This window comes from Nelumbo nucifera, chromosome 3 (genome assembly GCF_055504915.1).
Source record: "Nelumbo nucifera cultivar China Antique chromosome 3, China Antique-T2T, whole genome shotgun sequence".
Classification (NCBI taxonomy): domain Eukaryota; kingdom Viridiplantae; phylum Streptophyta; class Magnoliopsida; order Proteales; family Nelumbonaceae; genus Nelumbo; species Nelumbo nucifera.
The window spans coordinates 49,050,495-49,077,679 of NC_142651.1; the positions used below are offsets into that span (position 1 = coordinate 49,050,495).

Here is a 27,185-nt window from a genome sequence, read left to right on the forward strand (position 1 = left end):
TACAAACAAATTCTTACTAATTTTTATAATGCAGTTCCATCGGAGTTTTGTTTAGTGCAGGTACTAGGGTGCTAGATGATAGAAGAAGTTGCATGAATGATGAAAATCTAGAGATGTGCATCTACTTCAAAAGATTGCTTGGATGCTAAGGATAGATTACAAGACAAAGGAGTGCATGATACTACACCTGATGAAAGCATGACCAAAAATCAAGATGGAGATAGAGGTGAAACTTGAAGAAAAATGATATTATTTGATTTTATTTAAATTATTTGTTATTTTTTCAACAGTGTAATTTTTATTTTCAATTTATAATTGTATTATATTTTTTATATTTTATTCAATTTTGTTAAGTATTTTTGACCATTGTATTGTTCAATTTTCAAATTTAAATAAAATAAAAGTCCTATTTTTTTCCAATTTGTTGTCCATTTTGTATTTTTTTAAGATTTTTTTTTCATTTCTTTGTTAAAATTTTTAGGGTAAATTACAAAGACCCCCTTGTGCTCTGGGGTCTGTGACAAAGACCCCCTGTACTTTGTTTTGTGACAAAGACCACCCCTGTACTATGACCGTGAGACAAAGACCTTCCGTTAGCCTTTTGTCTGAAAAGGCCATTATAATATTTTTTAATTCCCATGCCACCCTTGTAATAACTATTTGAACAATTGAGAAAAAAGCACTGTTCATCTTCCCCAACCTCACGATAGACGAATACCAACAACGGTAATCCCTTCTACCTCAAATTCCTTCACATTCCTCTCTCTCTCTCTCTCGCTCTCTCGACCTCTCTTCTTCCCCTTCCCCTTTCTTCTTCCCGCTTTCCTCTGTTCTATCTGTAACCCGAATACAGGATTGTAATTAGCTGGTCAATAATCTCTTCATCATTGAGTTTGTATCTTGAGTCTTCTCCTCTCAATAGGCCACCAAGCATGTCATGGTGGATAGATGAAGAGGCTCGTCTTCTCTCTATGATTGTTTTCAAGATGCTAATGATATTCTTCCGTGCCTGTGGAACTACAGTAAGTGAAAATGTTCACCGAAACAAAAACAAAATCAAGAATCATGTTTTCAATAACATACCTGGAATCTACATCTGTAATTTGTCCCTGGTAGATTGATTGGCAGTGAAAGGGTCCCTAGAACCAGTTTATAGAACTCTGGCTTGAAGGCTTCAGCTATCAAACTGGATTCGGTGCCAGCAATCTGATTGAGTGATGACAACAGAGCCATCTGCACAGGAGAACAGAATACTGTAAATTAAAACTGGAAATGATCAACTAATGGGATTTTCCTCTTTTTTGTTGTTCTTTCTATTTTTCTTGGAAATATGCAAGTTTTTATTCTACCCGATGACTCGGTGAATGATCTATTGATTCTGCGAAGCTTAAAAAGTAAATTTATATTAAAAGCTAACAAATTTATATTAAAAGCTTAAAAAGTAAATTTATATCAGAAACAACAAAGAAATTTAGCTACGGTTAGTTGATAATGTGGTTCGTTTCTGGGTCAGAGTTGTTTTGGGTTTTGAAGATTCAACTAACCTCTTTCGTTTTCTCTTGGATATCGATAGTTTTTCCATCCCAGTTACTGAGGTGGGATCTCATAAACTTATCAATCTTTGGAAGAAGCTGCTCTCTGATCATGACAGGGCTTATGAGGCTAACCAGGGCTCCTCTCATAGACTTGTGTAGTGGACCATGAACAGCAGCAATGTTGCATTTCCCCAGAATATCCAACATGGACTGGGGGTAACTGGGAATAAGACCTTTTCCTTCGTTCAACAGTATATACCTGTTGAGCTCTGGATCCATGGAAACAATCGTAGGGCAGTCCAATATGTGTGAGTTGAATAAGCTTCCATACCTGTTTTGTGGACAAGGGAAAGGAAAACTTTTACATATTAATGAAAAATGTGGAATTACAGAGGGAAGCTGTAAGAATGATAAGTGACTCCGAATGGTAATTCAAATCTAAATCAGCAAGATTAAAACTGTTACATAGAAAGAAAACCCAAGACATAAAAGCTTTTTCATGCTTAAAATCTTCGTAGCCATTTTTTTTTAATCAAGAAATAAACCACTTTCTTGGAAGAACCAAGAGGTATTTCTCATTAACGGTATTCTATTCGTGGGAGGTTTGCTAGACTAGAAAGCCAGAAGACCAACTTATATCAGTAAAAAGGAGGTTCCCTTTTTGCATGTAAACTAACTTGGAATGAGAGCTAAAAAATAGATTAAACAGGATATACGTTTTTGTAATGGTAAGCACCAATGCGTCTGAACCAATATAGCCAGAAAAGAGAAAAAGAAGAAACCATCCCTCAAACAGGGAAAAACCGGTGATCTTAACCATCAAAAACAAGCCAGATAAGGAGAAACAACAAAAAAGAGCGGGAAAGACATGGTCGTGAATGAGTCAATATTTCATAAATGCATTAAAATGGGTAATTAGAACCGAGAAAAGAAGAAAAGAAGAAACACCAGCCATAATAAAAACCAGGGAAAACAGACCTTGCTCTCTGGTTTCTCATGAAGCTTGGTCCTTGCTTCAAAAACTCTGTAGTCTCTCCAACCACAGGCCACCCCATTGTCCCCGGAGGCAGCCCCTTCTTCCTGTATCTCACCTCATTCCATCTCAACAGGGTAGTGCAGATACAGAGTCCCAAAACCACCCCAAAAACCATCACCAAAACCGCCATTGGTGCTCCCAAGAAGCTCAAAACACTCACTACACAGTTCAAAGAGCCGTAAATGAAATGGGTATGCTCTGATGCTCAGTTGCTCACGTTCAAGTCAGTCAGTGGTATATATAGGCCTCTGGACTGCTTTCCAAGGAGAGAGACCACAGCCCACATAAGCCAAAGGCCATTCACGCCCACCCAGGATCCTATAACCACTCTATTAAAAACCCAATTAAGTAAAGCACGGGAAAGCGGGAAGAAGAAAAGGAAACAGATAGAAGGAAAGCGGGAATAATAAGAAAGGGAAAGGGGAAGAAGATAGATGGGGGAGAGAGAAAAATGTGAAGGAATCTAAGGTAGAAGGGATTACGGTCACCGCTGTTCGTGTGTCATGAGGTTAGGGAAGATAAACAGTGTTTTTCTCTCAATTGTATGGGATTACAGGAAGATTAACGGAAGGGGGTTTTTGTCTCACAGTTATAGTACAAGGGGGTCTTTGTCTCGCAAAACAAAGTACAGGGGGTCTTTGTCACAGACCCCATAGTACAGGGAGAGTCTTTGTAATTTATCCAAATTTTTTTAAGTATTTTCATTTTACTTAGAAAAAAAAAATTAGAATGCAAAAAAAAAAAAAAAATATAGCCTAGTTCAGCCCAGATCTAGGCTCGACCAACCCCCCAACTTATCTTAAGGGAGGGAAGTATGACCTGACTCAGCCCACTCTTTGTGCGAGCTGTGTCATGCCAATCCAACATGACCTGATTTACATCTCTAGGCTCAAAAAAAAGTGAAATAAGCCGAGACCCTTGGCTATAATATTCGGGCAGGTTGGCACGACCTGTCATGTGCCAGCTTCGTGCCATACCGTGCCGACAAACGGACCACAAAACTCAAACCTGGCACGACTCTGGATACAGGCAAGGCCTGGCATGCATGGGCAGATTGCTACAGTGACCAGTCTGTGACTGGCCCGGCCTACTTTATAGCCTTACCCAACCAACCCTATTTTTTCGGTTTGGGTTGGGCTTGGAATGGGCTCTGGATCAGCTCAGTGCAAACCTAAGCTATAACTGTGTAAGCTCTGGCCCAGGTTTGATTGATCGTCCCTCATTTTCTTCTCTTCCTGTTCAAAATTAGAGCACTCCTGAGTCCTGACGACTCCACCTTCAAATTGTCTCGGTCTCGGCATAGAAGCCAGGCAGCAGAAAGCTGGTAGTAGCGGCAAGAACAGCAACAAAATCGTCAAGACTCAAAAGCTTTGATTTTTAATTAAAGACTCGAAGAACAAAACCCTAGTTTCCATGGCGTCGAAGAAGAAAGCATCCGAAGGTATTGCCCTGTTGTCGATGTACAACGACGAAGACGAAGACATGGAGGATCTGGATGAAGACGCCGAGGAAGACGAGGAGACCAGAGAGGACATGGTCGCTTCTGTTTCTTCTCCTCAAACTTCAGCCACTCCTCCCCTCCCCAATGACGATTTCACCCCGAAAAGCGATAGGGTTGCACCTTTGACGCCGCAGCAACCCCAAACATCACTTCCACCCTCACCATTGAATCAATTGCCGCCTTTACAGCCTTCCCCTCATTTGGAAGGTCAGAGGACAAGAAAAGGGACTCTAGCCATCGTCGATTATGCTCACGATGAAACAGCAATGTCTCCCGAAGCTGAGGTACTTCCTGCCTTTTTTTTTCTGTGCTTTTCTATGTCAATATATCTTTTAGAACGACAACTTTCCTAACTCAGGACTTGCTCAAAGTTAATTTTCTTAATTCAGAATTTATTAATTGATAGTTTCTCACTGTATTTCCGACTTCGGTTGTCTGGTTGCAGGAAGGAGAAATAGTAAGTTCTGGTCGTGTCACGTTAACTGCAGAACTTCAAACTGCAAATGGTATAGTTATATTTGGACACGTGAACATGCGTTTTATGGCAAATTGGTTTCAATAATTACGTGTTCTCCATTTGTATAGTTTTTCTTCTTCATATGCAATTATGTATATGATAGAGTATATTCTCTTTGCGGAAGAATTGGAAAAGTGCCAAATGTTATAGTAGTTTCTGGTAAATAATGGTTTAAGTTTCAAAACTGTTATCTCCATATCTTCAATACTTTCAACCTTCATTAATGAATCATGAAAGGATACTTGTTTTATCATGTTTGGAATAATAGCATCATTCAAAGACATAGTAGTGATATTGGATTTCTAGAAGGTGCTTTTGGATGCAAATGCAATTTTTTAATAGGGGTGCATGTCGGGTTGCCTGATATGAAGAATTTCAGCTACATCAGGCTTGGCTTAGGGTTCGAGCCCATTGAAAATTTAACAAATTCCCAACTCAAGTTGCAACCTTGTTTTTTTTCCTGATCTATTGGACTTTTAACCTATTTTCCTTCATTTTTGAATTTATTTGCATTTCCAGGTGAATTCCAAGAAAAATCGCCTCCAGGAACAGTTCAAATTTTAACACCAGGCACTCAACCAACTCCTCCTCAAATGTCAGAACAGCCAGAGCTTTTACAGCTAAATAATAGTGCCATGATGAATTCTATTAGAATGGAAACCGAAGCTACAGGGGTCGAGGATGTTGTTATGGTTTCTGTAGAAATACAGGAAGATGATGATCCATTGGACAAGTTTCTTCCACCTCCTCCAAAAACCAAGTGCTCTGAGGAGCTGCAAGTAAGTATATCTTGCTAGAAATAGATATTTTGAATTGCAGTGTTTCTTTTTCCTTTTTTTTTTTTTTTTTGATGAGTCAATATTTCAACTAGGGGAAGACCCTAGCTGAATGTAGCTATACATGGTTACTAAGACAAATAAAATCCCTTAATTATCCATGTAAACAATTATAATCTATGCATCAAAAGAAGAATAGAAAAACCACTCTCCAAAGTTTCTTGTGAAATAGTTGTGGTTTAGTCTTGTAAAATCCTTCAAAGTCAATGACCAACTAACAAAAGTTCTATTGATCTTTTATTTTGAAAGGTAACAAAAAAAGATTCAGTAAAAAGAAAGAAGAATACATAAGAAAGGTGATAAGAAATCACCCAAAAGAGGAAGGACTACACATCTACACCTAAACCAAAAAACAACAGGATACAAATACATACACTGACCAAAGACATAAACTAGACTCCTCTTGCAACTAGACCTGTTCATGGGCCGGGCTTGGGCTTGGCTTTTGTCAAAATTCTAATGGGCCAGGCCCCAAGCTTGAGCTAATGCTATGTAAACTCAAGCCTGAAGCCTGGCTTGTGAACAGGTCTACTTGCAACCAAAATACCACCCCAAAAACCCCACCACAAAATAAACACAAACCTCAAGCTCCACTGAACCGAAGGACCAAATACTTCAACTGCTCTTAATCCTCCCCCTCAAACAATTCCTATCCATCATCATCTTCACTCCCAATTTCTCCTTCTTTCCCTGTTACATTTTTCTTCATTCGTTTTTCCTTTCTACTCCTCTCAAACTTTTTAAATGCTTTTCTGGGAAAATCCTCTCCACTCCAAAAGAACATCCCAAGGCTTTTACCCACCTAAACATCTCTAACTATTTTCTCAAGGTTCATGGGTTGAGCCAGCCCTTTGAGTTCCTGACATAAACTCCTCTTCTATTGTAAACATTCTTGTAGGACCTGCTCCAATGACCCTAAGTTTTAGTCTCAAGAACACCTTTGTCAAGTGAACTAAATGAAACTTGAGTTACGAGGTTTCTTAGTATCCATCTTGGTGAGATACCGCTCACCTCGGAAGCCCCTTCGAGGGTGGCTTAACCTCCTCAAACAGAAAATGGGGAGGAAGAAGAGAAGGGAAGGTAGGAAAAGAGGGATGCTGTGAAAGATAAAAACAGGGGATATTCATTCATTCCTTCTTTAAAAGAGTAGGGCCTTATATATCTGGCCTACAGGTGTAATCATAGAGGGAATATCCTCTGATTGGCAGAATAACTAACTGATAACAAACTCTAGGAAATATCATGGAGGGAATATCTTCTGTCGACAGAATCACCCTCTCTGTGTGTAACTAATTCTGAGGCTCTGTTGCCTGTCCCTGAGGCTCTGTCGCCTGTCCTTTTTGCTTCCTTGAGTACTGCTGATGGGTAGTGGCCTGCTCCACTCCCTGTGTTGGGTTAGGGGAAGGTATTTGGGTCCCAACAATTCCTCCCTTCTTAGCATTGACCTTGCCCTCAAGGTCTAGGTTCGGGAACCTCTCATTCAGCCTGAGATAAGGTTCCCAAGTGGCGTCTTTTGGGGGCAGCCCGGTTCATTCTACCTTGGCTTCTGGTACAACCTGCCCACCTCGTCGGACCCATCGAAAATCCACAATTTTGATGGTCTCTGTGTAAATGTCCCCTTCTTTAGTGAATTGGGGTAAGCTAGATGAGGTAGGAATATGATTTCCCACAACCTTCTTGAGAAGAGAGATGTGAAACACTGGATGAAGCTTCGAGGTAGTAGGGAGGTCCAATCTGTAAGCAACAAGGCCCACTCTTTCCAGCACCTTGTAGGGCCCATAATACCTGGGAGCTAGCTTGTGCCAAGCCCGTCTTACCACTGAGACCTGGCGGTAAGGTTGGAGCTTAAGGTAGACAAAATCACCCACCTAAAACTCTAATGGGCGGTGGTGAGAGTCATAGCTGATCTTCATTCGTTGCTGGGCCTTTGTCAAATTGGCCTTGAGCAGTCTAAGAATCTCGTCTCTTTCCAGTAGGCGAGTCTCTACTTCTGCCACCTTGGACGACCCATATTCATAGGGTAATATGGGAGGGGGTTCTCTGCCATATAGGGCCTTGAAATGTGTCATCCCTGCAGCTGACTGATAAGTTGAGTTGTACTAGTATTCTGCCCACGGAAGCCAGTGAGCCCATTGTCTAGGCTTCTCCCCTATGAAGCATCTAAGGTAGGCTTCTAAGCATCGATTAATGACTTCAGTTTGTCCATCAGTTTGCGGGTGATAGCTGTTGGATGGGTGTAGTCGGGTTCCTTGCAATCTGAAGTACTCCTTCCAAAATGAACTTAGGAAGGCAGGGTCACGGTCCGAGACAATGGATCTTGGTGTTCCATGCAGTTTCGCCACGTCTCGTATGAAAATGTCGGCCACCATCGCTGCAGTGTAAGGGTGAGGCAAAGCAGAGAAATGGCTATACTTGGTGAGGTGGTCAACCACTACCATGATGACCTCTTTTCCTGCGGAACGAGGGAGTCCTGTGATGAAATCCATGGAGAGGTCTTCCCGCACTTGCTCTGGAATCTTGAGGGGTTGTAGAAGGCCCGCGGGTGACTGTGAGGAGTATTTCTGCTGTTGGCAAGTTGGGCATTCTGATACATAGTGCAACACATCCTTGTGCATTCTTACCCAATGGTAGTGGCTGCTGAGTCTTTTTAGGGTCCGTAGCACCCCTGAATGTCCTCCCAATGCGGAATCATGAAACAACCTTAGCAGTTCCGTTTTGTGGGTGAAATTTGGAGCAACCACAAACCTACCCTTGAAGAAAAGACCCCACAATTTGGTAACCCGGAACCTGAGAAGGGTCACTTTTCCACCTTTCCCTGATGTCTTGCAGCTGTGGATCAGATCTGGCTTCTTGCCGTATAGCTTCAAATAAGGGAAAACTGGGCTGAGAGCAGGTTAGTTGGGTCAGCTCTTCTACCCGTGATAAGGCATCAGCTACTTTGTTGGCAGGCTCAGGTTTATACTCGATGTGGTAGTCAAATCCCATTAGTTTACTAAGCCATTTTTGCTGCTCCGGGGTGTGCACCCTTTGTTCTGCTATGTACTTCAAACTTCTTTGGTCTGTCCTGATGATAAATTGGCGTCCCAATAGGTATGCACGCCATTTCTGTACTGCCATTACCACGGCCATCATTTCCTTGGCATAGGTGGACTGATTTTGGTGGGCTGCTGAGAGAGCTTTGCTGAAATAAGCAATGGGTTGCCCCTTCTGCATCAGAACGGCCCCCACTCCGACACCCGATGCATCACACTCTATCTCAAAGGGTTGAGAGAAATCCGGAAGAGTGAGGACTGGAGGGCTAGAGACTGCTGTCTTTAAGTCTTCAAAGGCCCATTGGGCATCATCAGCCCACCCAAACGAATCCTTCTTTAACAGGCGTGTTAGAGGGGCGGCCATAAGCCCATACCCCTTAATGAAGCGCCTATAATAACCGGTAAGCCCAAGAAAACCCCTGAGAGCCTTTACAGTGGTGGGCTTGGGCCAATTTTGGATGGCACCTATCTTTTCTGGGTCTGCCATGACCTGGCCTGCAGCAACCACATGGCCTAAGTGCCGAATCTGTCTTTGTCCAAAGGAGCACTTTGCTAATTTGGCATGCAACTGGTGCTCTCTCAGAATTGTGAGGGTAAGTTTGAGATGTTTCATATGGGTGCCCCAATCCTTGCTGTAAACCAAGATGTCATCGAAAAATACCAGAATAAATTGCCTTAAGAAAGGCCTGAAGATGTCATTCATGAGGGCCTGAAAGGTGGAGGGGGCGTTGGTAAGACCAAACGGCATAACCAGAAACTCATAGTGGCCATCGTGGGTCCTAAAGGATGTCTTGTGGATATCAGCCTGGTTAACCCGGATCTAATGATACCCGGACCGCAGGTCCAGTTTGGAGAACACTTGTGCTTCCCCTAACTCGTCCAACAGTTCGTCAATGAGAGGTATTGGGAACTTGTCCTTCACTGTAATCTGGTTCAGGGCCCGGTAATCTACGCAAAACTGCCAATTACCATCTTTCTTCACTAGGAGTACGGGGGATGAAACGGGTTGGTGCTGGTCTGTATATGCCCCTTGTCCAGTAGCTCTTTTACTGCCTTCTCAATTTCTAGCTTTTGGAAATAAGGGTATCTATATGGCCTCACATTGGCTGGTTTGGATTCCGGTAAGAGGGGTATCTGATGGTCATGGGCCCGGGGTGGAGGTAACTGGTTCGGTTCCTTGAATATGTCACCAAACTGCTCGAGGATCGATCTTAGGCTCTGGTGTTGGGCTTCAGTAGGTTGATCACAGTCTTGATTGTTTAAAATCGGAACTGTGGGCCGAATGCCCAAATGCATAAACAAGGGCTGTCCAGTATCCTTGGAGGCCCGTATTATAGAGGCTAAGGTATCACCTCGGGGACTAGGGGGCCGCACCCCTTGCAAATGGCAGGTCTGTCCATTTTGGCAAAAATCCATTGTCATTCTGGCCCAATCACATAGTTTAAGACCTAGGCCACGTAACCAATGGATTCCCAAAATGATATCAGCCCCCAAGAATTCCAATGGGTGAAGATCTACCACAAAATTATGGCCCTGTACGAGGATCCTTTCCTTCTTACGTACACCATCACATAACATCTGATTCCGATTAGCCACATGGATTGAAAAGAGAGGAGTGGGGTGTATAGTCATACCTAGTTGCTTTGCCAAACGACAAGTGATGAAATTCAAAGTAGAGCCACTGTCAATCAAAACCATCACAGATCGGCCACCCAATCTTCCTTCTACTCGCATGGACTGAAGAGGGTTGAGGCCCATGAGAGCGTGTAGAGAGATCTCGGCTCCAACCGATTCTGGTTCGCCTGATATCAGCTCACAGTCTTCGAGGTGCTCTAGTTCTGTCTCCTCCGGTTCTCCCTCTGTTTGAAGGAGAAATATTCGCTGGACCCGACACTTATGGCCCGGCCCAAACTTATCATCACAATTGTAACAGAGGCCCTTCTCGTGTCGGGCCTGCATCTCAGCCCACGAGAGGCGCTTGAAAGGCACAGTGGGCTTGGGCAAAATGGGCTTCTGTGGATCCCCAACTTGTTTCTGGGGTTGCTGTTCGGCCTGTTGGAGAGCCCTCACATTCGGATAGGATGGCTTGCTAGTCCTGTGCATGCTATCAATCTTCTCTTCTTGCAAGCGAGCCATGCCCATCGCCGCCATGACTGTCGCTGGTTGAAGAGCTCTCATTTCCAGGCGGATGTCTTCTCTGAGACCTCCCACAAAACACCCAACCAAGGCCTTCTCCGGCCATCCGTGTACTCTGGTCGCCATTCTTTCGAACTCGAGCTGGTAGTCTGCTACTGTCCCCGTCTGTTTTAATCGAGTGAGAAGTTCGTCATAATCCACGAACGCCGTAGGCCCAAAACGGATGCACAGAGCTTCCGTGAACTCCGCCCAAGCTACCTGAGGATGGGTTTGTTGATACCACTAAAGCCAGAGAATAGCGTCTCCTTCAAGGTGAATGGAGGCGATGGCGACGCGCTGGTGTGCAGGGGTTTCATGGTACTCGAAGAATCTCTCTGCTCTGAAGATCCAAGGAATGGGATCTCCACCGGAATAGTTGGGAAATTGATTTTAGTAACCTTTCCGGCAGGGTAACCCCCAGTTCCCTGGCTTCCGGAAACAGAGGCGTCGGCCCCTGTTGGCTGACTGGTCTCGCCGGACTGTTGTTGGGAGGCGAGGTTAGAGATGATCACCTTGAGATCCCTGAGTTCGTTCAGTACTTGGTGGAACCCAATCTCAAGTTGGTCGACTCTGTCTTCCATGGTAGAGGATCTTGTCTGCGGCATAGCTGGTCTACAACCAACTTGGTGAGATACCGCTCACCTCGGAAGCCCCTTCGAGGGTGGCTTAACCTCCTGAAACAGAAAATGGGGAGGAAGAAGAGAAGGGAAGGTAGGAAAAGAGGGATGCAGTGAAAGAGAAAAACAGGGGATATTCATTCATTCCTTCTTTAAAAGAGTAGGGCCTTATATATCTGGCCTACAGGTGTAATCATAGAGGGAATATCCTCTGATTGGCAGAATAACTAACTGATAACAAACTCTGGGAAATATCATGGAGGGAATATCTTCTGTCGACAGAATCACCCTCTCTGTGTGTAACTAATTCTGAGGCTCTGTTGCCTGTCCCTGAGGCTCTGTCGCCTGTCCTTTCTGCTTCCTTGAGTACTGCTGATGGGTAGTGGCCTGCTCCACTCCCTGTGTTGGGTTAGGGGAAGGTATTTGGGTCCCAACACATCTCCTCACTTGCTGCTTTGTCTTTTTCTTCCACATTCCTCTTGCTCCCTACCTCCACCTAGTCTACCAACCATCACTTCCTTAATTAAAAATTTTTCAATAGGAGAAAACATGTCTTGGAGATCACCCCTATCTCCAGCAACTTTGACTATTTCCCCTTTGATGACACCACCAATAACTTCGAAATTCTCACACTTCACCACCTCCCCATCTTCCAACACTTCTCTCCCCCGATCTAGGCTCCACTCCATCAACTTTCTCCTTTGAGTCGGAAAAGAGCTTTGTGGCCAGAGGAGTATCAACTCAAATGCCAAGACGTGGAAAGCATTTAAGCGAAGCATCCCTTTAGACCTTCTTGATATCAATAGACTTCTTCTCATCAAACCAAGTAATCTTCTTCTTTCCTGATTTGTCGAACTTGAAAACCACCCAAATCCAGCCCTCCACCTCTTTTCTTCGAAGATTAAGCAACCTAGATCTGTTCGGCACGCCAAACCTTTTGTGCTTAAGACGTTTAAAATTGGAATCAAATGTCTTGTTCCTGTAACCTACCCATCTAGTTCCTACTCTTAAGCCCTAAAGACCTTTTCCTTAAAAATGTTCCTCACTTGAACCTCCAGCAGGCCTTGTGGCCTAACTTGAAATGTTGGTTTTAGTGTTTTCAAGGCGCAAGGACCATTTTGTGCTTGAGGCACAAGGTGCAAGGTGAGGTATTCAGAGGAATACCAGCTTCAAAACTCTTCAAGCACATGGTATTCAAAGGAATACCATCTTGATAAAACCACCTAGCAATATGCATGCATACTTGCTCTCTCCCTTATTTATTATATGTATCACTAATAGTGGTTTGCTTCATCTTTCTTCTCTCTTCTCAGATTCACAATTTCTTTGGACTAGTAGGAAAGAATTTCTCCAAAGGCCCCTTTTGCCTTTTTATGGGGGGCTGTTTAGACTTTGAACCATATCTTGAACCTGGAGTAGAGTTTACATTTCCACCAACACTGGAAATGCGATTACCACCATACACTTGCACCTTGTCCCCCATTTCATCTCCTTCTTCAATTATATTTTCAGAATCTTCAAAATATGGAATTCTGCCCCCTATCTCCAACCATGTCTTTTTTCCATTGACTTTTTTCTCTGCAGATACACTAATATCTCTACCTCCTTCGGGCATTTACTACAGACTTTACATTTGTCCTTCCACCAATTAAATGCTCTTTTGCTCTGAAGATCCCTCCATTTGTCAATTTGCCACAAAATTTGCAAGTGATAGAATTTGTGTTCTTTGGATCTTGTAAATAGCAATATTTCCATCCCATGTCTTTCTTATTGCTTTCTCGAGTGTTGTCTGACTCGTCTCCCATCTCTTTACTCTACTTGGCAAGAGCTAAGAAGTCTAATGTAACTCTTTGAAGTTTGAAGGTCAAGGTCTATAACAAAAAAGAAAATAAATTAGTTATCAATCTAAAATTCTAAATTAAAAAAATAAAAATATGCGATTGGTATTGGTTATTGTTATTCAATAACCAACTTGCAGCTATAAATAATCAACTTTACATAGAACTGCAAACGGGGTAGCAGATGCATTAGCTAAATAGGGGGTAAATATGCAAATTATTTTCTAGGCATACTTGTAAACAGTGTTACTGATGGGTATTGGAATTTTTCAACAGTTGTAAGTTTAAATTTTTAATTGGTGAAACCCTTTTGTCGATAACAAAATCAAATTTAAATAAAAAAATTCATAATAGGTTCAGAAATAAAATAAACTATCTATTATGATGTTATCCATATTCCATATCCTATATTAGACTCAAATACCAGCAGCTCTAACACGAGAAGAATGGAAAGAGGTGAAGAAAGGAGCTTTGTTCGTGCAAACAGGTGGAGAGAGAAGATTAGAGTGGAGGCAAAGACATTCGTACTGGAGGAAATCCTCACCAGAAGAGGAGTCGTATTGAAGTTCAATGTGCTCTCAAAGGTGATGATCTTGCTGAGGGGCAAAGCTATCTTGTGGTTCAAAGGTTTTCTGAAAGGAGCTATCCATTCACAGCGGAAGGTGAACTAGCAAGTCTCATACAAAGAAGGTGATACCATTTACTGGGCGGAAGTACTGGAAAACAAAAATGGAGCCTATGTGTCACTGGCTGAATTCTTTAGCCATGGAAAGAAAAAGCTGGTTTGCATCCCAGAAGGCAAGCTAATTAGGGGATGAAACTAGTGGCGGAAGCTCTATAACATCTTTTAGTATTACCAGAGGACCTGAGCAAAACTAATGGAAAGTTAGGGGAAAGAGAGGAAATCTCAGGTAAGCGCTTAGAAGAGAAGACATCAGAGGAACAAGCATCAGGCTCCAAGACAGGGGCACAAACAACTGTTAACGATCCCATAGAGTTGATTTGGTTCTCATCTGCAGAACAAAAGTTGTCCCTTGAAGGTGTTAAAGAGATTGGGAACAGAGGTATGTAATCATAGTAAACAAAGAGACACCAAATTGGAACAAAATTGTGGAGGATGTTTCTGTGAAGCTAAGCTTATCTGAACCATCTATATTAAGTCCTTTTGGAGTGGGTAAGGCTTTGCTGGATGTGGGAAATAAGGTTTTGGAGACCTTACAGTTGACACCAGTGAGGGTGTAGCATTAATTAATCGGTGGTGCCCCCTTTCAAACGAGTTGGTGTTTTTTGATGGAGCCCTTACTATTAAACTGTGAGGCTTGTCGTTCCTTCTCTGGATGGAAGCTACCTTTCACAGGGTCACAGTGGTGATGGGAGGCTTGTTAGAATTTTCAACTCTAAAGATTTGTCTGCAGCGAAATTTAAGTAATTGGAGTACTGTGGGAAGCGGTTCCAAGGGTGCTGCATCTACTAACAGAGGGTTGTTGGTACAAGGTTTGGGTTGTTTTGGGAGAAGAAGAGGTTCTCTGGGGAGGGAGAAGCAAGGAGGAGGGCGGAGTTGACGTGGAAGGGCGGGTGATGTGTGGTGCTAAAGAGAAATTTGGTTGGTGCCAGATGGTGGAAAGTGGGTCAAGGCCTAAGACTTTAAGTTTTCGAAAAAGGAAGTAAGCTGGACATTGAAAAAGCTTATGACCATTTAAATTGGAAGTGTCTGGACTTTGTGCTAGAAAAAATGAATTTTGGTAAAAAATGGAGAAATTGGATTAAAGCGTGCATTTCTTCCCCCAAATTTTCTGTTTTGGTAAATGGGCAATCTGTAGGTTTTTTATTTTTGAGAGCACTAGAGGGTTAAGACAGGGTGATCCTCTCTCTCCCCTTTTGTTCATCTACCTTATAGTTTGCATATGTCACTCTTTATTTTCTTGAGCCGATCTTGATTAGTTAGAGGTGTTACTTGGAGTTCTTTGTTGGTTTGAAGTGGTCTTAGGCCTAAAGGTGAACTTGGGCAAGAGTTTGATCATTCCTGTGGGACAAGTTGCCAATTTGGAGGACTGTGCTAAAGTCTTGGCTTGTAGAGTGGATTCCCTCCCTGTAAAGTATTTGGGTCTCCCTCTGGGGGCAAAGTGTACATCTGCCACTTTGTGGGGCCCTGTGATTGAAAGATTGGAGAGGAAACTCTCTTCTTGGAAAGCTAAATATCTCTCAATGGGGGGTAGGGTGACACTTATAAAGCGCACTCTGTCTAACGTTCCCACTTATTTCCTTTCCCTCATCCCAGTCCTAGCTAAATAGGGATGCAAATGGATCGGATTGGATTTGAATCATGGTATATCCGAATCCGAAGTGATACCATGGAGAGTAGATCCGATCTGATCGGATCACACAAACATGGATTTGAATTCGAATCTGATGAGGAAGTCAGATATTTGGATTTGATTTGATCCGATTTAATTTTTAAAAAAGTAATAAATTATTAAAAGAAAAATAAAATATAACAATTTTACATAAAGAAAAACAAAAAATACAAGTATCTATTCAACTATTCTGATCATATATATACATGTTTTTTATAAAAAATAAATAATATAACAAATTTACAAAAATGCAATATAAATAATATATTTATAAATAAATAAATAACATATATACATATGTATATATATCGGATTGGATAGGAGGGTGATCCGAATTTGATCCAATTTCTGATCGGATCCTATTATCTGATCCAAAATGGGGGATATCCAAATCCGGACAAAATGGGATTGGACTTCAGACTGTATGATCTGATCCATTTGCACCCCTACAGCTAAAATTGTCAAAAAAGCTAGAATGCTTACAAAGAAACTTCCTGTGGAAAGGGTGGGAAGAAGAAAAGAAAATCCATCTCATTAAGTTGGAGCAAGTCTGTCTTCCTATTGAAGAAGGGGGTCTGGGAATCAGAAAATTAAAATTGTTTAATACAACCCTCCTTGGTAAGTGGATTTGGAGGTTTGGTACTGAAAGGAACTCATAGTGGAGAAACCTAATTGCGGCCAAGTTTGGAGTGGTTGGTGCTCTCAAGATCCCCTTCCAAATTGGGGCTGTTCTATTTGGAAAGGAATCATGAAATGTTTTCCCTGTTTTTCTGAAGGGGTGGGGTTTAAGATAGGCAAAGGTGACAGGTTAAAGTTTTGGAAGGATCCTTGGTGTATGGACAGTACCTTGGCTGAAGCTTTCCCTCTCCTCTTCCAGTGGGCTTCTGATCAAGATGTCTCAGTGCTGATTCTTATGTCTATTCTGAAAATTAAGTAGTCTGGGTCCCTCAGTTCAGAAGAAATTTGTTTGACTGGGAGTTTGGCGAAGTGTTGGAGTTGCTGAACCTGTTACAGAGGCAAGAAATTGACATCAGCAAGGAGGATGAGTGGTATTGGAAGTGGAATGGTGATGGGTGTTTCTCAGTGAGATCTTTGGCTTCAAAACTGAGCAGATCTGGTCTTTCAGATTTCCCTAGTAAGCGGATTTGGAATCCTACCCCTCCCTCAAAAGTGAACTTTCTGATTTGGGTTATGACTTTAGATAAGTGCCTCACTAGAACAAATCTGGAGAGAAGGGGACTATATCTCTTGGATCTGTCTTGTGGCCTTTGTGGACTAGTGCTTGAAACAACTGACCACTTGAGTATACACTGTTCTGTTACTTCCAAGGTGTGGGATCATTTTCTCAATGCAGTTGGGATCAGTTGGGTTATGCCGACTGCCGAGCTCAGTCAAAGACTTAATGTGCTGCTGGAAAGCCCAAGGTCTGAAGAAAAAAGGAAAGATTGTCTGGAAGTCTGTTCCTGCAGCTGTACTCTGGTCTATCTGGACTGAAAGAAACAATAGAACCTTCTGTAACAAAGTGAAGAGTTCAGAAGACTTTAATCCATTATGCTGTTAGCAGACTGATATCTTGGGTATCTGTAAATTCTGAGTTCAAAAACCAGAATGTGTTTGAGTTGTTAAGATCCCATTCCCTTTGGAATTTGTAATCTGATCTGCTTTCCTGGCCAATCTCAGTGTGGTTAGGGAGCTGTTGTACTATTTGCTTGTTGTTTTCTAATAAAATTTATCTTACCTTTCACAAAAAACAAAAAAAAAGTGTACCTGGTGCTTACTATTGGAGAATTTTCTATTCTAAGGCAGGCTGTCAATAACAACTGTGACTTTTGCAACCTTTATTTGAACTCTGTGCCAACTTTTTGTTGGGTGATCAGGAAATTGCCATGAAATCCATGTTCATGCTAGCACTTTTTTTCTTTTTATAGGGAGGAGGGGTGGGGGTAGGTAATGATGTTCAATGCTGGTTTAGTTGCTCAAAGTGGGAAATGGTTCTAGAATTGCATTTTGGAAAAATGGTTGGATTGGCATTGGAAACTTTGTGGTTTATGCCTGTTTCTCTAGTAGATTTGCTGTATATAAGGGGCTGTTGGTTTATTGCATTATAGGTATTTTATGCATGTGCAACAAGGAAAGCATTTTTCCATCCATTTCTTCATAGCAGGTCAATTAGATATGGATGGAGTCTATTTGTTATGTTCCATATTACAAGTTGGTTGGATTAAGGGAGATTTTGACAGTTTTTATTACTTGTCCACCAGTCTGTCTAGAGTGAGTGCCAGGATCTGTTGGTTTATCCTTTGTTTGCTACCTGTTATCTCCAGTGATCCTAGTAGGTACATATTATGGAAGTAATGCAAAGATACTGTTTATTGCAACCATTACATCCTTGTGTTTTTTTTTGGACTTACCTACTCTATATCTAGATGTCTAAACCTTTTCAGCTTTAGCGGTTGCTTTAAATCTTCCTGCTTTTCTATTAATGGTTGCAGGAAAAAATAAACAGATTTCTTGCATATAAAAGAGCTGGGAAAAGCTTCAATGCAGAAGTTCGCAATAGGAAGGACTATCGTAACCCTGACTTCTTGCTGCATGCAGTGAGATATCAAGATATAGATCAGATAGGGTCTTGCTTCAGTAAAGATGTGTTTGACCCTCATGGATATGAGAAAAGTGACTACTATGATGAAATAGGTTGTTAGCAATTCCTTCTACATTTTTCATTTCTATATCCTGTATGCATTCTGTTATATCGTCCACTTTTTGACTTTATGTTACCTTTGTCAAATAAAGTGCAAATTGTCAAATGTAAATTCATCAACAGCAGCCTCATCTTACCCAGGGTGCCAGTTTTATGCTTTTACCATTTTAAAATCAAGAGCTGATAACATGTTACATATGTCAAGCTAGCTAAATTATAAGAGCAGGTATTTTATTGTTCTAGACAATATTGTGGAAACTATATGTTATTGGAAATATACAGTATATGGGTACAAGGTGTATTTCACAAGTTCATACTTTTATTTATCATTTCAGAGATTCATAATTCTTTCTCTTCACTATATTTTGGTCTCAACTTCTCAAGGATTCCCAAATGTTAGAGAGCAATGTCTTTTTTTATTGGACATGCACATGGACACCCACAAGCATCATTCTCAGCCTTGACACATGCAAAGAAGAAATAAAAGCAGAAAAAAAATCCAAATTTTTAGAGATATCTTATCTGGGCCCACCAGAATCAGTGGGGTCCACTAATCTGGATGCCTAAGGGACTTGTGTATGTTTCCTTGCAGCAGTTTCCTTGGATAGAAATCTTTGATTTTTGGAGGTTTGTTTATGTTTTTTTTCTTTGATAGCATTTTGTTGCTAGTAGAGGGAGAGGTTCCCTCAATATTACATGGTAAGTAGAAGAGGAGATAATGTAAGCCCCTAGATAGTAAAAGAAGGCTCAAAGATAATACAATCCCATCTATTCTTCAATAGGTTGAAATTGAAACGTTCAAGTTGCCTTAAACAACACCTATGGATCATGAGACACTCAACCTTCCCAATGATGGCCTCCACAGAGTAAGAATTTGGACTCAGAAATCCTCTTATTTCACTCTTGCCAAATGGACCAATACAATGTGAAAGGAAGAAGCCTCCAAAGAACCACTTTGTTGAGACCATCACTCCTCCAGACCACAATGGGCTAGGTTTGCTGGAAGAACACATTGCTGGTGGAATGGCTTTAAGAAGTGAGACCACACCTTAAGGGACAGGTTAAAATGGAGCAACATAGGACCAACCAGTTCCCCAAACACATTGCACAAGCAACCAATTCCTTGTACTCGTTTTTGGAGATTTGTAGATATTAAAAAAGAGGGTCTAGTGTATCATTCCCTTGCCTTTTTTTTTTGATCAATAACAACTTCAGTAATTTTATTAAAATATAATAGGAATAGTTACATCAAGGAAGATAAACACTCTTATCTTCCAAAGACAACTTAAGTCCTCAAAGAAAGAAAGGAAAAAAGAAGCAAATTAGTTACAACTTAGCCCAAACTCAGCCTGATTTCCATTTCCCACACCAGCCACTTGAACTTTCTTTTCTCATTTACTTCTATAATCCACAGTTGTCTTTCCTCAGCCACCCTATGACCACCTCCAAGTCCCCTTCAATTATGAGTTTTCTGACGTCCATTTCCTTAGCTTTCTGAACACCTTCCATAACTGCCAAGATCTCAACTCTAAGAGAGTTCCCCACTCCAATTGGACCTGAGAACATGGCTGAAATGACCCCATTCTCATCCCTAAAAATGCCCCCAATCCCTGACTGTCCAGGATTCCCCCTACAACTCCCATCAATGTTCAGTTTTAGGAATCCAGCAGGTGGGGGTGTCCAAGACACCTTCACAACTGATTTGGACTTCATACAACTTGTAATCTCATCCCACTTCCTTAACATGTCATCCACCGTGTAGTCTGTGAATAACTCTAGAGATTTCAGCCATTGTACAGCCCTGATATGGATCGCAGCCCTCAATTCTTCATCCCCTCTCTCCTTATCCGAAAAGATTCTAAGATTTCTTTCTTCCCATAAGGACCAACATACTGCAGCCCTCAGTCCTCCCCACATTGTCCTTCCCCTTTTCACGTGCCACCTGAACAAAGGAGAAAATAGGCTCTGCAAATTTGATGGAGGGTTCCACCTGCACCCAAAGAGAGAAAAAGCCCATTCCCAAATTGACTTTGCAAATTGGCATGACACCAATAAGTGAAAACTAGTCTCCTCATCCGCTTTGCATAGAACACACCAATGAGGTGATAAGCATGTATTGGGTCTCTTCTTTTGAAGCAAGTCACCAGTATTGAATCTTTCCAGATAGGCTTCCCAACAAAAACTACCAACCCTAGGAGGGATTTGTCTACACCAAACTTCATTAACTGGGAAAGGAGAGGTAGCGAGATTGGTGGATTGACATAAGACTCTGAAAAAGGAAGCACAGGAAAAAGAGCCCATGGGAGTCAGGGTCCAAGTTCTAGAGTCCACCTTTAAGGGGTCAATGAAGACATTATCAAGGAGGTCAAGAAGGCTCAAGACACTATGGAAGTCAGAGTCCCTCACAACCCTCCTCAATCCCAGGTTCCACCCAAACTCAGAACTGGAGGATGAAGGGGTGATGAAAAAAGAAATTGACTTATTTTTAAACTCAGAGAGGGCATACAGGGAGGGAAACAGGTCCTTAAGAGGAACATTCCCCACCCAAGTTTGTCCCCAGAATTTTATTCAAGTGCCAGAGTTCAAATCATACTTGACCAGTGGGGAAAAGACTGGAAGCAAATCATGAATGGCTTTCCAAGGTGAGTTGCTTGTGGTCCTTGCTCTGATTCCAGCATCCCATCCATTCTGCTCCATCCCATGTATGCTTTCCACTACTCTAGTCCATAACTTCTCCTACTCCAAAGGAAACCTCCACAACCACTTTCCCAAGAGGGCCAAGTTCCTTTTCCCAATATTCCCAAGCCCCAAACCTCCACAAGCTTTGCTCTTGGTCACCATTTTCCAGCTAACTCTATGGTCCCTCTTCTCCTCTCCCGGCTCCCAAAGGAAATCTCTCATTAATCTCTCCAACCTATTGGAAACCTTTATTGGAATTTTGAACACTAAAAGGAAATAGATAGGTAAGTTTGCAAGCGTGGCCTTGATCAGTGTGGTCCTTCCATCAAGGGAGAGAGAATTCTTTTGCCAAGAAGCAAGCCTTTTTTCAAACCTCTCCACCACCGGGCTCCAAAAACTCTCTCTTGGGATTGTCACCTAGGGGCAAACCTAAGTAACTCAATGGCCAACCTGAGACTTCACACCCAATCACTTCTGCATTCTCCCTAACCTCTCCCTCCTCCATATTCACACCCACAACACAACTTTTCCCGAAGTTCACTTTTAAGTTTGACATTTGCTCAAAAAGTTGAATCACTAATTTCAGATTCCTGATGAACCTCACATTCCCTTGCCTTTTCTTAGGAGAAAGAAGCGGGAGCTACAGACTTGCTACTATTTCTAATCTTGTTTTTTTAGTGTGTGTGTGTGTGTGTGTGTTGTGAGGATCTAGATCATTCCCTTGCCTTTTCTCAGGAGAAAGAAGTGAGAGCTACTGACTTGCTATTATTTCTAGTCTTGTTTTTTTAGTGTGCATGTGTGTGTAAGTTAGGATTTAAATTAGGCTTATTTTTGGAGTTATTTTAGCTTGTCTGGGAGTATTTCTGTAAGCAATAGGGATTTCTTCTAAGTCTATAAAAAGTGCAGTCCTATTTAAAAAACAGTATAGTGAAAGGATTGAATAAATAATGTATTTGGGAAGTTGTTTCTTCTCTCAATATATCCACTTTATCCCTTCTCTATTTCTTTGTTCTTGCTGTCGTTTTATTTTTATTATAGCATATTATCCTCTGCTTACTTCTCTCTAGTCTACTTTTTACTCATCTTACTCATTTCTGCACTTAAAGATTTATCCCACCTACAATACATATATCCCAACCCTAAAATTACCTTCTCCAGGATGACAGTCCATTTGTCCCACCTACAGTACATTTATTTATTTTTTTATCAGCTGGGTATGGCATATCCTACTAGTCTTGTATTATTAAAGTGTCTCTTGATTGCATTCCCGGTATCTGACAGGAAAAATTGGAGCAAAATCACAATAGTAGCTTCAAATTATTGCATTCGGCATGCATGTCTTTTGCACAAATATGTCAAAAATAATTCCACCTGACCATTCTCCTGTTTTGTAAACAGAGGCTGATATGAAACGTGAAATGGAGAGGAAGGAACAAGAGAGGAAGAAGAGTCCAAAGGGTGATTTTATTGCTGGAGGCACACTACCTGGTACAGTTGCTGCAGCACAAAAGATCAGCATTATTCCAGGTTTAGACCCCCCCCTCCAAAGGGAAAAATCTGTAGAGTGGATGCAAATTGGTTTCCTAAGTTTTTTCTTCTTCCCTCAAGCCCTCCAAAGAAAGGGATGATGTTTATCTGTTGTATTAATTATTAAATGGGTATGTTTTCCCTTAGAAAATAATAACCATCATTTTCAGGTGTTTCAACTGTTCCGGCTAGTGGATTGCACTCGCTTCCACCAGCTTCAGATGGCATGACAAAAGATGGCAGGCAGAATAAGAAATCAAAGTGGGATAAGGTGTTTACCTATGTGGAAGAAAAGTAACACATGAATTTTTTCCCTTGTAAGATAAAATGGAAATAAATACCTCATAACATTCTAATATGTTTACCTGGTTCTAGGTTGATGGTGATAGAAGACCAGATTCTGTGTCCACAGTTGGGGCACATGCAGCACTGTTATCTGCTGCTAACGTGGGTGCTGGATATACTGCTTTTGCGTAAGTTTCTTTACTTTTGCAATGTCATTTCTGCACTCTCTTTACTTATATGAATTTCTTCATGTACATGGTTCAAGATCTAGGTCAGTTCTGACTGAATGAGTTGGTTGATCCCTTAAATCCTAAATTATGAAGTTCTTAGGGATATGGTTGGTTTATGGGTTTCTAAATTGTGGAATATAATTGCTGTTGCTTTAATAGCTTTGTGGTTAGGCATCTCTGTTTTGTTAGTATTCAGTTTCACCAACCTTCTTAGTTTAGTATTACTAGTATCTTTTTTATGTGCTGCTAGATGAGCACTATATTGCAGATGCACATCAATCAGCTGATAATTTGGTTTCTGCAGGTGAAACCTCTACTGGGCCCAACTAGCAATACATGTAGAACATTTTGTTTGTTCCAATCTTATCTCTGTATATGTACACTACATACTAAGAAATGCTTATTGCAATGAAATGAGTGTTTAAAGAATCTTCCATTGAAATGCAATTAATGACTGATGACCCAAAACTGCAAGTCTGCAACCTCTGATATGTTGGATGATTTGGTAGTGAATTGCCTGAAAAATGGTCCAAATTAGATCTTTTAAGTATCAAAGAAACCCAAGAAATATCTATCCCAACAGATTTTGCCTTTTGTATGGTTCATGACAAGAAATTTAGAAGTGTTCTTGCAAGCATACCTATGTACAATCTATCCCTAATATATAGGCATCATTGCTGAGAAATTGAAAACATTCGGCAAGATATTCCTGTGGGATGGAGGTGTGATATGATTTTCATTGGTGAGGTGGGCCAGGTGGCATTGGGAATGCAGACCAAAGAAACCAGGACCTTGGAGGTCAAAGATATGCCTGTAAAAGACCTTTTTATACATGATCTCGAGGGTGTCTTTCCCTCCTTTTCATCGACTGAAATACATTTACACTTGCTTATCAAAAAAAGAAAAGAAAAGAAAAAAGGTTGGCTAAAAAGAGGCTATTGACTCGTGGGAACATAGACACATTTAGGGAGATCAATAGGCTTTGGAGCTGAGAACAAGTTACAAATGGACACCTAACAGCATTGTGGGTGGTCTAGTAAAACAAGGGATAAATACAGATCAGTTCTTTTGGGGTTTAAATCCCCTAGGGCTGTGAATGAATTGGGGAGAATCAAACCAACTCAATTTTATTGGGTCTGGGTCTACATTATGTGCCCCAATTATAATTGGGTTGGGACTTGGACCTGGTTTTGGTTGTTCCGATCTGACTAAGACCCAAACTGACTACATGCGTAATTATACATGTATATTAGTATATTACAAAGATACCCCCAGTCTAAGCTCTCTTATTGGGGGATTCTGTTCCTAATGAAATACAACCTAGGGATTCAGGACCAGGTAATGATAAGAATGGTTCAGATTAGGAGGAAGTTTGGAGCTGCAGGACAGTGGTGACAATCAAATTGTTGATCAAGAGAGGTTGAGAGAAAATTTGGACGGAAGTTGTTGAGGTGGAAGTGTGAGCAAGTAAAATTATGGGGCTTTTCTTCTTGGGTTGGAAGAGTTTGCAAGAAAAGCTTTCATGGAATTGGAGAAGGGAAGGGAAGGGATGATAAGGTCTGTGAATAAGGAGTTTGAGGGAGAGGGGAGGGGAAAGGGGGGGATGCATATTTTAAAAATTTTCTTTTTTTATGATTCTGGGTTGTTTTCTTGTTTTGTTTTCTCTCTTTTGTTTTGGGTGACCTCTCATCACATGGTGATGTATATTGTCCTGCTTTTAATAAATTTTCTTTTTTATTTATCTTAAAAAAATATATCATTATGTTCAGGCCTCATTGGTTAGACCCGATAGGCCCAATTACAGACCCTATAGGGTCTAGATTGGTACTGGATCCACCCTGTCCCAGACCAGACCCAACTCATTGACAATTCTAAATTCTCCAAGTGGGTAACTTGTAAAAGAAATTAGAAGTAGCCTTTTAGCTGACGGTAGCTACCCAGTTGGAGTGCTTTGCACGCAATTTATGTACTGTTCCTTTATCCTGATATTAATAAAACTTTAGTGTTATACTTCAAAATAAAAGATATTGATTGGCAAAGGGAATGATTAGAAAGAGAGATATAGGAGAATTTTTGAAAACAAGAAGAGAGAAGAGTTTGTTCTGACATTTTCTCTTTTATATTTGATTGGTTAATGGTGCATTCAGACTTTGGAGGCATAGGTAGAGTAGTGTTCAGTTTGGGATTTTGATATGCTCTTCATGCCATGTCTGAGAATGAAAAGAATTTTCATAGTGTTACTAACAAAGTGGAGGAAAGCATATAACCAAGAGTTAACAGTCTAAGCATCCATTTAACAACAGTTGGGGGATGCAATATGAAGAATAAATTGCTATGACTAACTCAATGCATTAGTAATTAGTCATATTTACATGCAAAGCTGAAGGCTTATTGAAACATCCCAAGCTATAGATTACATTGTTCAGGCAAAGACAACAGGGCCATGACAAATAGGATATCGAGTGTGCATTAGGAGGGCACAAGCAGCCTTGATTTGGATATAACTCAAAATCCTACATTTGTGTAGATGTAAGGACCACATCTAGTTGGTTACCGTCCAGCAGTTGTATGAGATTCTGCAAATTATTATTATTATTCTTTTGATATCTTTTTGAAGGGCTACACAATGGTGGGGGCGTAGCCCATCTCCCAATCCATACCTTCCTAACCCAGGTGCAGGCGGGATTCGATCCCAAGTCTCCACTATGACCAGTAGGAGACCTTACTAACCCACTGGTTGGCACCTTGCATTTCTGCCAGTTATCCTTCCTAGTGTTGTCAACATTTTATGTTAGTGAAAACCCAAATCAGCAGGCTATGAATTTTGTCATTTAATTGCACTTAAGAGATCATGAAACTGGCATTGGTGGAAATAAAAAGTGGATGTCTTACACAGATTAACTTTTTACATTTGATTCATTCGGATTGCTCAGCTTTTTCAATTGGTTGATGAACTTGTTATTAACTACCTAAAGTCAGGCTGAGCAGAAAACCAAGTAAGCGGGCTACTAGTTTACCATGAACCACTATGGTATTGTCACCCAAAAAAAATAGATTCACTATTATCATGTGTATGACAAAATAACTCTATGGTAAAGCATGAAACTAGCCTTTCTAAAGATAAAAATGGGAAATCTCACAAGAATTATTTCATTTGATCTTTTCTTGGTTGATGAACTGGTTAAACCTAGGTGATGGTTGTGACTGGATGTGTGTGTAATCCGGTGTCCTATTTCATTGGCAGGCAACAAAGGCGAAAAGAGGCTGAGGAGAAAAGATCTAGTGAACGGAAATTGGAAAGAAGATCATGAATAGAACTTCCTAAACCATTTATAGTTCAAATTTTTGCAGATTCCAATACATATTCTGAGAAATGCGTGTACAAGCAACACAATTGAGATAGAATAATGACAACTCAGAACTCTGTAACATTGTAGACAAACGGACAAAGCTCTATACATGGGTGTCAATTGGACTGGATTTGGTCTAATCCGATCCAGTCCCAATGAATATCTTGGACCATTTTGGACTGGTCTAATTCAATTTCTGGACCGTTCCAATCTGTTCAAATTTGTTTTGATATAGATTGGTTTCAACCCAAACACAGTCCATTAGTACATTCTTATCTTATATCAATGGATTAGATATTGGCTTAATTCAATCTAAGGTTCAAAGTATTGGTCCGTATTGGTCGATACGTATCATATTGGAACTTCCTGATATGTCCCGAGTATATTGGGGTTTTGACCGATTAAAGGGGTCGATGGTCCTTAAATTGGCCCCTTTAAACTGGATTTAAAAAAAAAACTACCAATAATGCCCGATATGCCTTTATTGGCGTATTGGACGTATCAATATTTTGAACCTTGATTTAATTCAATAAATTCAATATAAATTTATTACGAATGGATCAGATCTAATCCAATATAATAAATATTTTGGACTGGATTGATCTAATCCAATATATCTTGTTGGTCCGTCCAATCCATCCAAATTGATTTTGGACTGGACGGGGTCCAATCCAAAACCAGTCCATCGACACTCTTACTTATATATGGCCACTTTATAAATGAAATGCATCACTTCTCTATTTCATGCGTTACTAAAATCTGAAGGCTCGAGTTTTCACCCAAAAAAGGAAAAAGTTTACCCTGAAGTGGCTTAGGCCCTACGTCCCGACTTGTAAACCAACAAAAATGTACTTGGATGGGGATGTATGTGTGCTCGTGTAGGAGAGATGAAGTTCGGGCTTAAAGAGGTTGGCCCCACACAAACATCCTATAAGCTATATGTTTGGTGAAAAATTCAGTGCCCGAATTGAC

The 27,185-nt window shown here is 41.0% G+C and overlaps 2 protein-coding genes across 4 annotated transcripts; one reads left to right on the plus strand and one right to left on the minus strand.

Moving 5' to 3' along the window:
• Positions 1–211: 211 nt before the first annotated feature.
• LOC104609612 (cytochrome P450 85A-like) lies at positions 212–2,868 on the minus strand. Its single transcript, XM_010275985.2, has 4 exons — positions 2,514–2,868; positions 1,545–1,866; positions 1,084–1,233; positions 212–1,009 (listed from the first exon to the last, which is right to left on the minus strand). The coding sequence occupies exons 1-4, from the start codon at positions 2,699–2,701 to the stop codon at positions 833–835; spliced, it is 837 nt and encodes a 278-aa protein (XP_010274287.1). The 5' UTR covers positions 2,702–2,868; the 3' UTR covers positions 212–832.
• Positions 2,869–3,775: 907 nt separating this feature from the next.
• Positions 3,776–26,465, plus strand: LOC104609535 (uncharacterized). 3 transcript variants are annotated; one of them, XM_088900788.1, is made up of 8 exons: positions 3,776–4,356; positions 4,518–4,578; positions 5,109–5,368; positions 17,934–18,135; positions 22,220–22,309; positions 22,519–22,619; positions 22,724–22,821; positions 26,108–26,465. In XM_088900788.1, exons 1-8 carry the CDS (start codon positions 3,985–3,987, stop codon positions 26,172–26,174), a joined length of 1,251 nt encoding a protein of 416 aa, XP_088756914.1. In that variant the 5' UTR covers positions 3,776–3,984; the 3' UTR covers positions 26,175–26,465. The 3 variants fall into 3 exon arrangements, with proteins under 3 accessions (XP_088756914.1, XP_010274170.1, XP_010274169.1); XM_010275868.3 differs by lacking the exon at positions 26,108–26,465 and adding an exon at positions 23,168–24,434 and having other exon boundaries at positions 22,220–22,348; XM_010275867.3 differs by having other exon boundaries at positions 3,777–4,356; positions 22,220–22,348.
• The last annotated feature ends 720 nt before the right edge of the window (positions 26,466–27,185 follow it).

What these genes read in the sequence shown, in the direction of transcription:
- LOC104609612 (XM_010275985.2), bottom strand. Translation starts at nt 2,701, where the DNA reads ATGGCGGTTTTGGTGATGGTTTTTGGGGTGGTTTTGGGACTCTGTATC. An exon ending in TCCAAGAGAAAACGAAAGAG is followed by an intron (nt 1,234 to 1,544) that starts GTTAGTTGAATC and finishes TCTCCTGTGCAG; the next exon opens with ATGGCTCTGTTGTCATCACT. An exon ending in ATTACAGATGTAGATTCCAG is followed by an intron (nt 1,010 to 1,083) that starts GTATGTTATTGA and finishes GTAGTTCCACAG; the next exon opens with GCACGGAAGAATATCATTAG.
- LOC104609535 (XM_010275867.3), top strand. Translation starts at nt 3,985, where the DNA reads ATGGCGTCGAAGAAGAAAGCATCCGAAGGTATTGCCCTGTTGTCGATG. An exon ending in AGTGCTCTGAGGAGCTGCAA is followed by an intron (nt 5,369 to 17,933) that starts GTAAGTATATCT and finishes TAATGGTTGCAG; the next exon opens with GAAAAAATAAACAGATTTCT. An exon ending in TGACTACTATGATGAAATAG is followed by an intron (nt 18,136 to 22,219) that starts GTTGTTAGCAAT and finishes TTTTGTAAACAG; the next exon opens with AGGCTGATATGAAACGTGAA.